This window comes from Myiozetetes cayanensis, unplaced genomic scaffold (genome assembly GCF_022539395.1).
Source record: "Myiozetetes cayanensis isolate MyiCay16 unplaced genomic scaffold, myiCay2020 scf14, whole genome shotgun sequence".
Taxonomy (NCBI): domain Eukaryota; kingdom Metazoa; phylum Chordata; class Aves; order Passeriformes; family Tyrannidae; genus Myiozetetes; species Myiozetetes cayanensis.
The window spans coordinates 4,048,094-4,064,826 of record NW_026087048.1 but is presented as its reverse complement, the minus strand read 5'-3'; the positions used below and the strand labels follow the sequence as shown (position 1 = coordinate 4,064,826).

The following is a 16,733-nucleotide window of genomic DNA, read 5'->3' as shown; positions in this document are numbered from 1 at the left end:
GGGGCCGCCGCCCGGACCCCGCGCTGCCACCGCTGCTGCCCGGTAAGTACGGGGGCCCGCCCGGCCCGGGGGCGGCGCTGGGGCCGCGCCGGTGCCGGGGGCTCGGGGGTGCCGGGGTCCGGCCGGGAGCGGGGCAGCCCCGCGGGAGGAGCCGCCGCCGCCGCTGCCCCTCCCGCGGGCCGGGGCACGGGACCCGGGCGGTGTTCCGGGAGGGCGGAATGAATGGGGCTCCCCCCGAGCCCGGCCCCGCCGGGGGGACACGGCGCAGCCGGGGCTGCGGGGCTCGGGGAGCCCCGGCGGAACTTGGGGGGGGTGTCGGGGTCCCCCCGTCTCGGTGCGGAGCAGCCCCGGGGGGCAGGCGGTGGCCCCGTCGCTTCGCATGGTGGGTATGGGTTCAGGGAAGGCGGCATCCCGGCATGCTTAGAAATCCGATTTAAACCGCCCTATTTAATGTATTGGGCTGAACACACCTCACGCGTGGGACAGAACCCCGAGAAGAAGCGGTTGTTCCCCTTTTCTCCGGGCTGAGACAAGAGATGCTCCCCTTCCCCTTCCTGTCACGAAGTATCACCCCGAATTTACATCATTCCCTCCTGCCAAGTATCACCCCAAATCCTCGTCCCTTCCTTCTACCAAGTATTGCACCCCAAATCCTCATCCCTTCCTCCTGCTAAGTATCACCCCTAATCCTCATCCCTTCCTCCTGCTAAGTATCACCCTGACCACTCATCCCTTTTTCCTGCCAAGTATCGCACCCCGAATCCTTGTCCCTCCCTAACCCCAAACATCACGCCCCAAATCCGCACCTGGAGTTTGAGGACTGCACCCCATCCTTCCACCCCCTCTTTGACCCCTATCCCCACAGAGTCCCAAGTGAGGAGCTGCTGCTGTGCACCCAGAATCTGAGCAGCAACTAAAAATAGTCTAGAGCAGAGCTGGTCTCTTGTCTGGCACAAACCCCAGGCAGGAGAGGAGCAAAGTGGGGACTCAGCCCAGGCACCTCCAAAAGTTGGGATTGAGCTGGGCCGGGAGGTGAGGACGTATCCCTGGATCTGTAGATGTTTTCTCCGCATCTCGGGGTGATAATTTGGTAGCTGATAATGTGAGTATTATCAAAAAGCTGTGTGATGGTAAATAAAAACCAGGGAAGGGATGAGGTATGATTCCTGGGGGGGATTTAGTTATTGCTTGGGTTTCTGGAGTGTTCAGCCATCCTGGCTTGCCTTCATAGGGGCATTCCTCTTCCACGGAATGTGTTTGTGGAGTTCCTTACATCCTAGTTTGTGTCAGAAGCTCAGGTCTGGGGCAGAGCCCATCCTTTGTCCTGGGATGACACCACAGGAATGGGGAAACTGAGTCATGAAAAGACCAGACTCCCAGAAGGAGTCTGCAGAAGGAGGACTGCAGACATGGGTGTCCCCTTCCCGTGACACCTCTGAGCTGGTCTGGCAGGACTAGTAGGTCACGAAACCCGTAAAATATAATTTATTTTAGCATCACCAGGAAAAGGGAAGAACTCCAAGGGAGATGAGTCATGGTTTCCCTCATGGTCTGGGCAGCTGAGTGGTGCCCCATTACCCTCTCCTGCCCCGGCTCCCTCCCTTCCTGGGTGCCTAGGATTGGGCACAAGGCTGGCTCTGGGCTTGCCCACTTGGGAAAAGGCAAGAGTCAAGTTTAAGAAAAAAAGCTGGATGATTTGTTTCCCCCAAAGAAGCCTCGTGCGTGGGACTGAAGGAGAGGGGATTCTCCCTCAGAGACCTTGTGGCAAAACTGTGCCTCAGCTTCCCCTATTTCCTGTGCCTCAGTTTTCCCTCACGAGAGCTGAGCTGACCAAAGCTTTGGGGCTGCCTTTTCCCTGAGGGAGGGGGGTTTAAGGAATAAGGTACCGATGGCCCCCATTGTTCCCGCTGCCCCTCAGGAAACCGGTGCCACAACAGTGATTCATTTCAGACTTGGCTATGTCAGTGCTAAAGGCTCCAGGCGGAGTTCTGGGATGTGCTGGGACAGGGATGGGACAGGGCAGCAGCGCTGCTGGCTGTGATATCTGGGGCTCGTTCCTGCTGGGAGGGAGGAACGCAGGTCACGAGCTCTTGGCAGGGCCGGGAGGGATGCTCGGGAATCCAGCCAGGGTAGCCAGTGGTGCCGGGCAGCCTGCCCTCACCTCTCCCCGCATCCAGCTCTGAGACACTCTGGCTTTATTCCCCATTTTTTGTGACAACCCTCATGCCGGAGATTTTCCTGCCACGAACAGGGATGAACCTCCCAGCCCTCCAGCTGCTGGTGGAGCCAGGAATCTGCAGACCTCTGCTGTTTAGCTTCTCGGTTTAGTTTTCAGCAATTTTGGACTCTGGGAGCGAGTTGCCTCCTCTTGGAGGACAGGGACATAACAGCCCAACGCTGCTGCGGGGAAAAGCTGGGAAAGAGAGAAACAAAGGGGAGGAGAAGCAGGGAGGAAGGGAAGAGGCTCACGTGGCTTCCCCAGGGCACCGGCCAACGCCTCCAGCACAAGAGCTGCCTCTGGCTCCCTCGGCTCCCTGATGCTGGGGATGCAGCAGTCCCTTGGCTGGTGCCAGGCTGGAGGTGAACCCCCTCCCAGGTTTCGTGACAGGGTGGGTGCTCCATGGGGACGGCTGGTGTGGGATCCCTTCTCTTGCTCTTTGTCCCTGGTTCCCAGCACCATCTCAGTGTTTCCTTCTGTTTTTCTTCAGCTCAGGGCTCTTGTTCCAGGAGAGAAGGCTCCCTGTGAGGATTCCTGGGGCCGTGCTCGCTCCTGCTTTCTTATCCAGACTTTCCTTGTGCCAAGGATGCTCTTCCCGCTGCTTGTCCTGGGAGTGCTGGCAGGTGAGTAGGGCTGGGGGGGAGTCAGCCTGTCACCACCTCAAAGGAGATGTCCTGAGTGCTATGTTATCCCAGCAAAGCTGCCTTTGCCCTGTGGTTCCTGGTGACAGCTCCCACAAGGAGTTTTTCCTGTTTTATGGTCCTCTGGCTGCCCAGGGCATCACCCTGGCCATGGCTTGTGGTGGCCCATGTGCTCCAGCTGAATGGCAAAGCCAGGGGAGGTTTTGACTTACCTGGGAGAGACGTCGGGACTGAATCCTTTTGGATTCCACAGCCAGCAGCGATTCTGGCCAGGCTGGTTCCTAAAACCCACTGGCATTTATTATTAGCCCAAGGGAGACGTGACACTCTGGAGTCTCCCTGGAGCCAGGCAGGCTGCCCGATGCTCTTGTCCTGCCTGTCTGTCCGTCTGCAGCCCCTGGCAGGGCTCCTCCTGCCTAGCTCCTTCCTGCAGCTCCCTATTCTCCCCACTCAGTCCCTTGCCTCAAATCTCATTTCTCATTGCTGCCCTTGTCCCATGGTAGGTATTTGCTGTGGGAAGGGCTTTGCTATGTTCTACAGCGGTGCTGAGCTTGAAATAAAAGTAAATCCATGGTCTGAGGTGAGATTTCCCCCTTTACCTCCCTGTTTTGGGGTTGGGGGGAATTAGTGCCCTTGGTCTGCTTTGGGAGACATCGGTGCCAACAGGCACCCCAGGACCAGCTTCTGGTGTGGCAGCCCTGGCACAGCTGGTATTGCTCTGTGGTAGGGTTGGCATTGTGCCGTGGGACTGGGACACGGCTGGCATCGTGCTGGAGCACTGGGACGAGGTTGGCACCACGCCATGGCACAGTGGTTGGCATCTTGCCGTGGCACTGGGATGAAGTTGGCACTGTGCCATGGCACACCAGTTGGCATCATGCTGGAGCACTGGTGCCATCTAGTGCCTGACAGCCTGACCAGAGCTGGCTCATCCTGGGGACACGGGACTGTGTCCCCACTGCTGTCACCCCCTGACCTCCCCTCTCCATGGGGACAATCCAGGCTGTGTGTCCCGAGGGGTGGAGGTTTGGGTGCCCGTGGCCGTGTCTGGCAGCTGAAGGCACTGGTGCCCCTGGTGTGGTGCTGGATGTGGGGCTGTCTCCCTTCTGCCAGGGAGACTTGGCTGGCAATGGTCCTGAGATGCCACCTGTCCACGGGTCCCTGCCATGGGCATCCCTCCTTTTGCTTAGATGATATCCAGGTGGAAGATTAAGGAGGTGCTGCTGCAGGTCCCACCACCCCGTGCTTTTGCCCTTGTCTCCCTCCTGTAGGTGCCATGGAGATCCAGGTCCCAGATGAGCCCGTAGTGGCCCTTTTTGGCCAAGACGCCACCCTGCGCTGCTCCTTCTCCCCCGAGGCCAACTTCAGCCTGGACGACCTGAGCCTCATCTGGCAGCTGACAGACACCAAGCGCTTGGTCCACAGGTTCTCCGGTGGCCGGGACCAGCTGGAAGACCAGGGCAGGGTCTACACCAACCGCACGTCCCTCTTCTACGACCAGCTGCCCCAGGGCAACGTGTCCCTGCTGCTGCGGCGCGTGGAGATCGCGGACGAGGGCAGCTTCACCTGCTTCGTGCGTGTCCGGGACTACAACAGCGCTGCGGTGACGCTGCAGGTGGCAGGTGAGGCAGGCAGAGCTGGAGTGTCCTTGTGTGTCTCCCCATCATGCTTTGTTGAAGCCCCTCTTTCCACCCTTGCTGTGGTTTCCCCATGAATTCAGGTCTCTGTTAGAGATCACCCCAAAATATTGCTGTGCAGGTTACAGTCCCTTCCCTGCTGTCATGGAGAAGCTCCCAGTTAACAGAACACTTGGAAAGACAGCCATAAATGACTCAAAACTGGGGAGCCTTCAGCTGATTGGTCTTATCAGCTGGAAGAATCTGTCCTGGGGCTTGCCCAACCTCATCGGGTTGCTTCCGATCCTGATCCTTTGGTTGTCTCCATCGCATCATGCTGGTTGTCCTTTCCCTTGCAGCTCCCTACTCCAAGCCCAGTGTGAACCTGGAGCCCAGCAAGGACTTGAAGCCAGGTGACCTGGCAGTTGTGACGTGCCATGCCTCCCGCGGCTACCCCGAGGCCAGCGTGCTCTGGCAGGACAGCCGGGGCAGCAACATCACGGAGAACATCACCACGTCCCAGGTGGCCAACGAGGAAGGTCTCTTTGACGTGCACAGCGTCCTCCAGGTGCTGGTAGAGCCCAGCATCACCTACTCCTGCCTGGTGCAGAACCTGGTGCTGCAGCAGCACGGCCACGCATCCGTCACCATCACGGGTGAGCCACCAAACCTGGGGGAAGGAAGGGCTGGGCTCTGTCTGGAGGAGGTGACCGTGGGGGCACTGGGATCCGGGATCCCTACTGTGGCCCAAAGCCACCCTGGGTGTTGGTACCCTCTGTCTCTGCTCTGCCAACCTCCCCCATGGACCTACAAGGGTGACTTGAGGCTGTGCTGTCTGCCCTGTCACCCCACACCAGTGTCCCAGTAAGAACCAGTGTCCTTAGTTCTTAGTCTCCAGCTTTGCTCCTTGCCCTTTGCCAGTCCAAACCAGCAGCACAGGGTATGGCAGGTGTCTCCTCCTTAACCTGTTGCCGTGGGGTGCTCTAAATTTGGGGATCTCCATCCCAGCTGCACCAATCCTACTTCAGGAATGCAGGCTGGAGGAATCCACCTTCAGCCTCGCTGCTTCACTCTGAGCTCTTCCTGCTGCCCTCCTTATAACCTCTTGCCCTCCCAATAGCATTAATTAGTGTGTAATTAATCTAGGTACGGTGTTTGCTGGTTAGGAAGGTGGATCCGTGGTAGAGCATAAACTTTCTAGCTGGGTGCACCAAACTCTTGCAGGAAAACCTGCGTGGATGCTGCTGGTTGGGGACAGGGTGGTGGCTTTTGGATGGGCTCCTGAATATGCCAAAAAAAGGTCAATCTTGGGGTGACATCTGTGACAGGGCAGGGCTTGGGGCAAGTCTGTATTTGAAGAAGGAGCAGTAATATGGGGAAAAATTGGATTCCCAGCACTCCAGAAGGTATCCCCTGAACCCTGGTGGTCCCTGCCAGGGTATTTTAGTTCCTGAAGGGGCCCACAAAAATACAGAGAGGGACTTTGGACAAGGGCCAGGAGTGACAGGACAAGGGGCAATGTATTGAGACTGCCAAAGAACAGGGTTAGATGCAATATTGGGAAGGAATTCTTCCCTGTGAGGGTGGGGAGTCCCTGGCACAGGTTGGCCAGAGAAGCTGTGGCTGCCCCATCCCTGGAAGTGTTGAAGGCCATGTTGGATGGGGCTTGGAGCAATCTGGTCTAGTGGAAGGTGTCCCTGCCCGTGGCAGGGGGTGGAATGAGGTGAGCTTTAATGTCCCTTCCAACCCAGGCCATTCTATGATTCCAGACCCTGGGGAAGGTATTTCCAGCCTTTGTGCCCCTGTGGCGTGAGATGATGGGAAAGGGAGCATGTACAGCATCATCTGATGCTTCTCCTGAGCTTCTTAGCAGGGCAAGGGGCAGCCTGAAGTTGAATTTATTAGAGCAATTATATAAAAGTTACTAAAGTGTTTTAGGGAGTGACTCAACCTGCCTCTTCCCTGCTGGATCCAGCTCTGCTGGGGGAGGCCATAACTACATACACTGATGGCTTGACTTCCAAAGCCACCCTTGTGCCACCAGGGGTCCTGGGTGTGGCACACAGGTTCCCTGGCTGGGCAGTGACGCTCACTCACCCAGGCATTGTCTGTCCCCTCCCCTGCAAGGCCAGCACCTCGCCTTCCCCGCCGCCGCGCTCTGGGTCACGGTGGGGCTGGCCATCTGCGTACTGGGGCTGCTCGTCATCCTGGCCTACGTGTGCCACAAGAAAATCCGGGAGAGCTGCGAGGAGGAGGAAGAAAATGCAGGTAACGGGGCAGCTGCCTCCCCCAGAAAGGGGGAATGGTTTGCCCGGGGTGGTGGAGTGGGGGGAGCTGGGACAGTGTTAACCAGCACAGGTTTGCCTTGGTGGTGGCGTCTTTTAAAGGGTGAAGGGATGCTGTAGGGGGTGGCACCAGCAGATCTGGGCCACAGAGCCTGTGCTGGCTGCAGACAGCTCAAACATACACCTGGTTTTCCTCCCACCCAGCCTGTCTTCCCCCTTTTCCTGCTCTGAGCATCCTTCATGTGTCTGGTATCCACAGCCAGGAGCATCTCCTCCAAAGAGGTGCCTCTAGCACTTAGCACCGTAGAAATAGCTTCAGAGAGATGCTCTGTGCTCTTGTTTTCCTGCATCTTCCTCCTGTTTGGGTTGGTTTTTTTTTTATTTATGGAGAAGTGTTTGCAGAAAAAGGGGGGGGTTGTTGCTTTAAAAAGCTGCCGTGCTCCAAAAATGGCCGAGGAAGCAGCTTTGCTGGCATTCCTGGTTGTTTTCTCTCGCTGCCTCCCGAGGCATTCGCTCTGCCAGAGCCTTTCCCTGCCGACATCGCTGTGCAGGGCCGGGACACGCTGTCTCCTTCCCCGGGGGCTCCTACTTCACTCCTCTCCCTGCCAGGAAGGACCTTGGAAGCAATGCAGCCATGATCCCTGGCTGTCTGTGTCCCCAGCAGTGGGGACAGAGAGGGTTTTTTCTCTAGGAAAACATCTGCAGAAGTTATATATATATATTTTCTTTATATATATATATGTAATATTTTTCCTTCTGTACAGAGTATCTTCTCCTCAGCCAGGGGATTTTCAGGGCCTTGACGCTCAGCTGTGGCCCGGGGCCAGCTGACCTCAGTCCTTTATAGCCTCGAGACACAGCTCCCACCCCGTGATGTTTTCCACTGATGGCTGCACACCCTCAGGAATAACCTTTTGCCATGGCTCTTGCTCAGCCAGAAGCCAGGCAGGGACCCTTCCTGCCTCCCATGGCTGCCAGGCTCATGGGAACAGTGATTTTTGCCGGGCTTTCCTGCTGGGAACAGCAGCGTGGCAGGACTTGCCCGTGGGGTGTAAAAGCTCCCGGGCTCCAAGGGTGGCAGCCTGGTGGGTGCTGTAGGAGGGGGTTGCTCATCCCTCGGTGCTGGGGTATCCCGGAGGCGCCGGGGGATCTGTGGTGTCCCGCTAAGCCCCTCGCTGAGTGTTGCTCCAGATGGCAGCCGTGCTATAAATAGGGCTGCGACGGCTGCGCTGCGCCGCCTGGAGCTGTGCCTTTCCCTGCTTCGCTTGTGGGGAATGTGCCACGCTGGCACAGCACGTGCTGGGGGAATACCCCCACGGGGGCTGCTGTGGGTGGGTGCCACTCGCCTCCCTGAGCAGCCCCAGCAGCTCAGCAGCACCTGATCCCGAGCGAACCCCGGGATACGCAGCGACTGCACGTTGCTCCGAGCAGCTGGCAATCCAAGGGGCATCCCCAAAATCCCGGAGAGGGGTTCAGGGTGGGCACTGGCACCTTTCCCACACTCTGGCTTGCTCTTTTGCAGGGACAGAGGAGCAGGATGAGGAGGGGGAGGAACCCAAGACAGGTGGGTGCATGGTCCTATATAATAAACCTGAGGGTTTGTTAGCATGGGGAGTGCATTTTACTGCCCCTCCATTGGTGCTCAACGCCCCCCGCTCCTCACTCCCCCTTTCTCCGGCACATCCCTCACCTGGCAGCTCCCTGATAAGCCAGTCTATCCCATGATAAAAAAGCATCAAACAGTTTAATTACATGCCCAGTGATTACCTTTATCTACTGGCACAGGAGCAACCCCTCTTGGGATACTGTCTTCCCTGCTGGGCAGATTTAGGGACCAGGGGTTGGTTTGCGATGGAAATTGGTGTCATTATTGGGGTGGGTCCCCTTAAGTGGGGTTTTTAGCTGTTTCCTCTGGGGAGGTGTCTCCTAGCAGGAGAGATGGGACTGACCATGTGCTGCTTTGCTTTTCACAGCTCTGCAGCTACTGAAAAGCGCGGAGAGCAAAGAGGGTGAGTGGATTTGGCAGGACCGTGAGCTGGCCCCCTGGTGAAGGTTTCACCCTAAGCATCACCTCCAGGTGATGCTCAGATCTATGTGGAAAGCATCTATTGGATTTTGTAGGAGTTTTTTTCCTCTGTATTTTCAATTTTCATCTTTTACCACCCCAGTTCTCCATCAGATTTTCCCAGATCAGTGATTTCCCAGCACCCATTCCCACCCCAGTTTGGGCTGTGCTGGCTCTGGCTGCCGCTCGTGTCTCCCAGCAGCGATGGAGCGAGGCAGCCAACTGCTTCCATAGGATGTTTTTTCTCTTACCCTTCCTTTTCTTGGACACCTTGGGATCAAGAAAACCCTCCTGGCCACCAACTCTGGACACTGTGAGGAATTTGGGGTTTTTTTGAGTGTTGCCATCGGTTTGCTGAGAGGAGAGGAATTGCTGGGGTGGGTCCTGCCTTTGCAGAGAGCTCCATCCCTCCCCACACAGAATTCCCCAGCAGCAGCCTGGTGCTGAATTTCAGGTGGAAATTCATGGAAATTGGTGTCTCAGCTCTGCCTTTCTCTATCTTCTCCCAGCCTCCTGGCTCGGTGCTGCCAGCAGCCCATCACCCCTCCCAGCCCAGTGCTGGGCTCCAGCACTCTGTGCCTGGTCAATCCTCCTCCCCAACTCATTCCCATCCCAAGATCTCAATCTTTTAATTTATTTTCTTTCTTCTATTAAATCAGAGGCTTGGCCTCTGCTGCTGGTGAATCACTGCTAATTTAACCCTTCCTTCCTCTGTTTTTTGACCCGTGCTCTGCTTCCTGGCCCCTTGGCTTTTCATTCCCAGTGTGTCCTGTTTGCTTAACCCCATGTGCCAGACATCTCCCACTGGCTCCTCGACCACTTTTGCAGCAGAAACAAAGCTTGGATAATAACACCTCCCAGGATTTGCTGGCTGCAGGGGCATTTCTAGCCACGAGGATGAATGAAGGGATAAAAACATACCTAAGTGTGCCTGGTAGTATTTGCCTGAGGCTGACATCACCCTTGGGAGTGGGGATCCCAGTTTTCCTGGGCAAGGAGAGCCCAGGGCTGCTGCAACTGAGTGAACTTTTAAAGTTAGACCTGTGAGTTATTCTTTTTTAATACGTTTGTTCATTATTTATTTAGTCTTTTTGTTTTTTTTTTCTTTCACAGATAACGAGCAAGAAATTGATTGACAGGAGCTGGGGCACCCCCAGGCAGTGCCCTGTGCCCTGGACCAGCTGAGATGTCCCCAGTGGGGACGAGGCCTGGATCCCCTGGGAGGACACAGACCTGCTGCCACCCCTCGTCCCGGGTCCCGTCACCTTCCTCCCTCCCTGGCCACGTCTTTGGGGTGCCCTGGGGCTGCAGAGAGGCTGTGTCTCTTCATCCCTGGCAAGCTCCGAAGGCTGGCGTGTCCCTCCCAGGGATGGTGTGTGTGGGATGGAGGATCTTCCCTGTCCGTCCCCACACGGGGATGAGAACAACCGGCGTCACCTCTTCACCTCTGTGCCTCCTCCCTCATGGCCACAGCTGAGCCAGCACCTTCCAGGTGCCTTCCAGGGCACATTGCACTGCCCTTCCCAAGCCCACAGGCCTTGGGAGTGGTGACGGGCTCAGCAAGGTCCCTGGGAATGACTGCAGGAGCCCCGGAGGCTCCGGGAAGATGGGTGGGACCCAGGGATCCCCCGGCACGGTGCTCTCAGCCCCCATGGAGGCACCACTCCAGGGACGTGTGGGGATGATTAATTTTTCACTTTGCAACACTGTGGTTCCCACCGGACTTAACGTTTTTGCCTTAAATGCAAAATCCCATTAGGGTGGTTATCTCCTGCCTAGGACCAGGGTTTTTTGGGAAGGGCAGGCCTTGGGGGGAAACCTGCTGGCCAGGTGAGGCCCCCTGTCCTCCCTGTGGTGACAGAGCTGATGCTTTGGGGGCTGAAGCACTGCCTGGAGCAAGCCTGGCCGGTGTGTGGGGTTGAGCACTCGTTTTTCCCATGGGATCATGGGGTTTTGCCCTTGTGCATGTCCTGGGGGTCCTCCTGTTGCTCCTGGGGGCGTGGGGGCACCCAAACTGCCGGGGTGAACGAGGTGGTGCGTCCCTGGTCCTGCTCCAGGGGTGAAGTCCCTGTTGGCTCTTCTGCTGGTTTTAGTCATTATTTAAAATCCAGAATCTGAAGGGATTATTGTGCCTTGACAAATAAATCTGGGGTTGTTTTGGCCAACGCTTTCCAGGCTCGGTGTGGTCTCTGGGATGCAGCTTTGGACATAAATAGCCTGAAGATTGGAATTCCCATGAGTAAAACCTTCATGTTCTCCTTTCAACCCCACCTGAGCTGCCCTCATCCATCCCCCAGCGCTGGGAGCAAACGGCCAGTGCCTGCCCTCATCCATCTGCTTTGTTCTCATCCCTCAAGCAGCAGAATAAAGACGAAAATCCCGAAGGAATGCTGTCATCTGTCCGAGATGGCTCCAGAATTCAGGCTGGTTAATCCCAGTGCCGGGATGCGAGTGGGTTCTGATGGGGCCTGGTGAGGAAGGGACCTCCCTAAATCACTGGGAGCGACTATTTTTAGCTGTCCTTCCCCATCATGAAGCCAAGCTCTGCATTCCAATAGGGAAATATTCCTAAAGGCAAGACGGGGGAACGTGTGCTGGTCTCAGCCTCTGATTAGGGAGGGGATGGATGGTGATTTCATCGAGGGGTTTGATCTATGGCCTGAATTAACTGCTGGCGCGAGTTTTAACGAGGTGCCAGGAGGTGCCATTAATATTATTTAGTGCCCAGCACTGGGCTGGGGGAATGAAGCCATTAAACACCCCTCGGGTAACTCATCCTTGGCGGGCAGCGGGATGAGTTGTCCCCACGTCTAGGACGTGGTTGAAGGTCCTGAGATGGTGCCACAGCATCCCTGGGGATGTCTGTTCCAGCTGGGAGCTTCCTGGCACTTTTATCTGGGCAGATTTGAGGTTTGTTTGTTTGTTTGTTTGTTTTGGCAAAAGGCATCCTGGGCTGTGCAGGGAAAGGAGCTCTTGAGGCTGGTGAGGGAGAAAGTCAAAATTAGCTGTGGAAGCCCAGGGAAAATACTCCTTAGGTGGCTCCAGGGTGATGAGCCCTTCTGAAGAGTGAGCTGCTGTTCCCAGGAAGATGTGCTGTGCTTTGGCCTGGGATAAAGCACCCTGGGAGGAGCTTAGTTGTCCCTGTTGTCCCCAGGTGCCATCCTGCTTTTGTGGCTGTCCAGGTGATGGGTTTTTTGGGGAGGGAACCATCCATCCTCTTCTTAATCCTGTGTGATGACACCCAGGCAGGGATGAGGCTGATCGGCCATGGGTGTTTTTCCATTCCTAAAAGCCCCCAAGTCCTTCTCTGCCCTCTCCTGGCTAATGGTGAACCTGGCAGCTGGGAAAGTGGGGTTTAAGAGGGATGCAGCGTGTGAAGGACCTGGCAGTGAGAGCTGGCAGCTCACCTCATGTTTTCTTCATCCCTCCCGGGAGCAGGCGAGGCTGTGGGTGCATCCGAACCCCCTGGATGGGTGAAGAACAACCCCAAAATCCCATTTGGCAGCTGATTTCGGGAAGCTCCAGGGCGAGTCTCTCCCTGCGCCGGTCGATGGCGGCTCCATTTGCCCCATCAATATTGAATAAAGGTTTCCTGCTCTCTCTATTGACCTAAATCCAGAGAAACAGGGGAATAGGGATGCTGAGCCTTGCTGCTGCCTCCCTCTGAGGATTGTGTGGGCTGGAGGATGGGATGGGATGGGATGGGGTGGGATGGGATGGGATGGGATGGGATGGGATGGGATGGGATGGGATGGGATGGGATGGGATGGGATGGGATGGGATGGGATGGGATGGATAATGCCCCTGCTGTGCCCCTTGGATGGGGGTGCAGAGCCACATCCCTGCAGGCAGGGACTCTCTGGATACCCTGGGGTGGGATGAATGATCCCCCTGCCTGTCCCCTTGGATGGGAACATGGATAGGGCCACATCCTTGCAGGCAGGGACGCTCTGGATACCCTGTGTGATGGGAGGGATGGGATGGATAATGCCCTCCCATCCCTGTTATCCCCTTGGATGGGGACATGGAGGGAGTCATGTCCCCACAGGCTGCAGGGATGCTCTGGATCCCTTTGGGGTGGGTTGGACTCCAAAGCTACCTGGTACCCCTGGGTGACTCACACTGCCCTGCACTGTGAGTCAGTTTTGTTTTCCAGAGGTGAAGGATCTGCAAGAAGCACCATTTTCTATGTAGGCTTGTTCCCACGGGATGATGAGCAGGATCCATCTCCTGCACTGCCCCCAAATACCTGATTTTTGGCATCAGAATTGCCAGGCCAGACCTGAATTCAGCTGGAGAGCTCAGAGCAACCTGGCTGAGCTGCTTTCTGATTTGAAGGCCATTGCAAACAGAATATCTGAGTTTCCCAGAGAAAGCAGAGCCCAGAAACAGCCCCAGGCCTGGATCTTCCTGCTGTTCTGTTGCTGAAGGCAAGGAGCAAAGCCAAAGGCAGTGGGAATCTTAAAACCCACTTTCTTCATCTGCTTGTAGCTTTTCTTGGGAGGCAACAACCCCAAACGAGTGAAATCAGTTTAAAAATCCAGGATTTGTTATGAACAGACAGTTTTAATTGTATTTCCCTTCTCTTTCCTCCCAGTTGCAACAATTGGGATGGGGAAACCACCCAGCTCTGTGCCAGCTCTGCTCAGGGAATTTGCTTTCCGTGGGCAAGTTGGAGACAACACAAAGCCCTGGCGCGCTCCAAAGCTCTATTTTGTCCAAAATAAAAGGCCTTGAAAAACTCTCTCTGGTGCCATGGCTGCTGGTCCCACACCCTTTTGATGGGGGATGAGGAGAGCCATGGTGTTCCCGAGGGAGTTGGGATTCCCATGTGGAGTTGGCACATTCAGAGCTGGTTTCTCCCCCCACCCCCAGAGCCCATTTTTCAGAGCTGGATCCCAAGCAGGTTATTCCCTGCAGCCACAACACATCTGATCTCGCTAAGTCAGAGTTAACGGAGGGGTTGAGAGACGTTTTAATTACAGCTTTGGCTTTCCCGCGTGATTTATCCTGGGCAACCCAACCCGTTCATCCATCAGCACTTACGAGGGATCTGAGGCAGAAAGGAAGCGCAGGGGGTGTTTATGGCGGTGACTCAGGAGTCATTTAAGAGAGATTGGAAATGAAACGAGGGATGTTGCTTAAAAAATCCCCTACCTGGCATGAAGGACTCGTCTCCAGCCAGGAAAGTTAATGAGCGATACCATTTCCAAACTCCAGCTCTCCTCCTTTGCCAAGCGGGGTTCGCTTCTCTTTGGGATGCACTGGTGGGAACGAGGGAATTGCGTTGATGTTCTGGTGTCATGTTGTGATCAGGTGGCATTGCAGAGTCCTTTTACCATGGCAAACCCCCGGCAATGCTTTTCCAAGCAGGATCTGAGCCGGCACCGCAGGAAGAGAGGCAAAGAGAGGCTGATGCTGTTTAATGAGCCTTAGAGAAGCGTGTGATGTCTCAGGTGAGGAGATGTTGCTTAAACAGTGCCTGAGAAGTATTAAATCCCCCTATTAATACAGTATTTAACACTCCAGTGGAAAAGCACCCTGGTAAATAAACAGAGGAGACAGAGGGAAACTGCTGACAGGGCAGTTGTTTTCTGTGCCTGATGGAGAAATGGTTTCTCTCATCCCAGGTGGGGAAGTTGTGTGTGGTTGGAAGGGACCTTCAAGCCCATCCAGTCCCACCCCCTGCCATGGGCAGGGACACCTTCCATCAGACCAGGTTGCTCCAAGCCCCGTCCAACCTGACCTTGGACACTTCCAGGGATGGGGCAGCCACAGCTTCTCTGGCCAACCTGTGCCAGGGCCTCACCACCCTCACAGGGAAGGATTTTTTCCCAGTGTGGATCTAACCCTGCCCTCTGGCAGTGGGAAGCCATTCCCCCTTGTCCAAAGTCCCTCTCCAGGGACTGAGGAGGGAATGTCCTTCATTCCCAGGGGAAGCCTGCAGTGGGAGGACTCTGCAGCTGGGAAGGACTGTTCCTCCGGAGCTATTAAATCCCGATTACAGTGATGGATGCGGCATCGCTGCGGCGCTCGCTGGGAGGTGGTGGATGGGGGCTTTTGTGCTGCCTATCGATCTCTTTTGCACCTGAACGAGAACAAAAGCTGTTTCTCACCCAATAGCTCCAGGATATTAAAGCCAGTGAATCTCCCGTCCCTTTTTCATCCCAGATGCCTGAATTCATTTCCCACTGTACCGCTCCTGGTGCGAACCCTTGGCAGGAGCTATGGCAGGGTGTGAGAAACCCACCTTTGGGTGGAGAGACCTTGGGCTGTGTCAGCGTGAGACACAGGGCAGGGCTGTGTGGGGCTCCTGGGGTGTGTGGGTGAGCTGCATTGCTCCCTTTGGGACAGGAGCACAGGTGTGTGGCATGCAGGGACCCATCCACGTAGCCCTGGTTCTCCATAGAGGTTGGTTTGCAGGAGGTTCAAATCCTGGACCTTCAGTGCCATGTCCTGCTGTCAGGATGGGTAATGGGGCAGCACCTGCCATCCTCCTGGATCCCTTCAGCTCCGGGAACTCCCCCAGGCAAACCCAGCTTGCCTGATAAAACACTCCAACCCAGCAGAGGGATGAGCTGGGTTTGGAGATGACCCACCCCTGCTGAATTAATAAAGAGGCCTTGAGCTGCCGGAGAGGTTTTTCTTGTCATATCATTTATTCATCATTCATAAAAATATCAGGGGCAAGGCCAGGACGTGGAGATCGTGCCAGAAGAGGTTGGCATGTGTGTGTGTGTGGCATTATTCATGCTGCAGGAGAATGACAGCCAGTGCCTGATGCACGGGCCCACAGGTGGATCCCACCAGGAATTTGGGTGCACCCCTATGTCTGGGTGGGACCTCTGCTCATCCGTCTCGTTGCTGTGATGTCCCCTGCAAGTGAACAGGGCAGGTTCCCCCCATGCCAAGCCCACCCCAAATCCTGTGAGGAAGATGCTGCAGCCAATAAATCCTGTGTTTCCCCGGGCACTCATGTAAAGCACCATTAGAAGCACACCAGGAACACAAACGTTAAGGCTAAAATATCCCTCCCAGCTCATTCATCCACGCTGTTGAGGAGTGGGTGTGCCCAGGGCATCCCCCCCCATGGCAAGGGGACCCCCCTCCCTGGGTCCTGCCCCCACAGCAGACAGCTCCAAGTGACCCCAACCCTCCACCCAGCTCAGAGGTGTAGAGCCATTAGTCATCCTACTGTACACATGAGCAGCTGTGCCAATTAACATAATTAACACACGAGGGCCAATTAATCTCTTGATTATGCCTGCCATTCACTTATCAGCTGCTGTTCTGGGAAGATCGCCTTTTGTACCTCTGCTTTCTATGCAAATGAGCCGGTTATGATGCCTTCATTACTCCAAACACAATTACCCGGCGCAGATTCCCGTGAAATCGGGCACGGACAGATTGCAGATGCCACGGGCCACAGCCCAGGTGGGTTTTGCTGCTCTCCTCTCCATTTCTGAACGCGCCACCTCCAGTGGTGCTTCGCCACGTGGATTCTGGGGAATTGCTGACGCTGATCACTCAGGGGAGAAATGTTTGTGGGAACCTTGCTGGTCAAAATTGGCTCCATCTCACAGAGTGAGAAGGACACGGAGGTGCAAGGGACTCGTGGCCAGTTGGCCACTGGGCTGGCAGTGGCTGATGCCACCTCAAAGAGGTAAGACAAGGGACAAAGTGCTCAGGGGCAATTCCCAAGCGAAGGTCAAAGAAAATCATCCTCTGTGCCCTGAGAGGGAGGGATGGTCCCAGCTGGATCCCATTGTCCTGCTCCTTGTTGGGGTGGGTCCCGCTGGCAGCCCCCAGGTGTGCCCTGTCTGGGCTGGGCTGGGCTGCTGGGGGTGCTGGTATAAAAGGGCTCCTGGGTAGCTCCCTCCTCTATGAGCTGGTTTTTCTGGAGTCAGG

At 55.9% G+C, this 16,733-nt stretch overlaps 1 protein-coding gene across 1 annotated transcript; it reads left to right on the top strand.

Annotated features, from left to right (window-relative positions):
- Positions 1-11,124, top strand: CD276 (CD276 molecule). Its single transcript, XM_050309102.1, has 8 exons — positions 1-42; positions 2,709-2,841; positions 4,131-4,481; positions 4,835-5,131; positions 6,603-6,743; positions 8,283-8,324; positions 8,734-8,769; positions 9,939-11,124. Exons 2-8 carry the CDS (start codon positions 2,805-2,807, stop codon positions 9,959-9,961), a joined length of 927 nt encoding a protein of 308 aa, XP_050165059.1. The 5' UTR covers positions 1-42; positions 2,709-2,804; the 3' UTR covers positions 9,962-11,124.
- Positions 11,125-16,733: the final 5,609 nt, after the last annotated feature.

Coding starts and splice junctions, on each gene's coding strand:
- CD276 (XM_050309102.1), top strand. CDS start 2,805: ATGCTCTTCCCGCTGCTTGTCCTGGGAGTGCTGGCAG. Junction 5,132..6,602: donor CGCATCCGTCACCATCACGG/GTGAGCCACCAA, acceptor CTCCCCTGCAAG/GCCAGCACCTCGCCTTCCCC. Junction 6,744..8,282: donor GGAGGAGGAAGAAAATGCAG/GTAACGGGGCAG, acceptor GCTCTTTTGCAG/GGACAGAGGAGCAGGATGAG.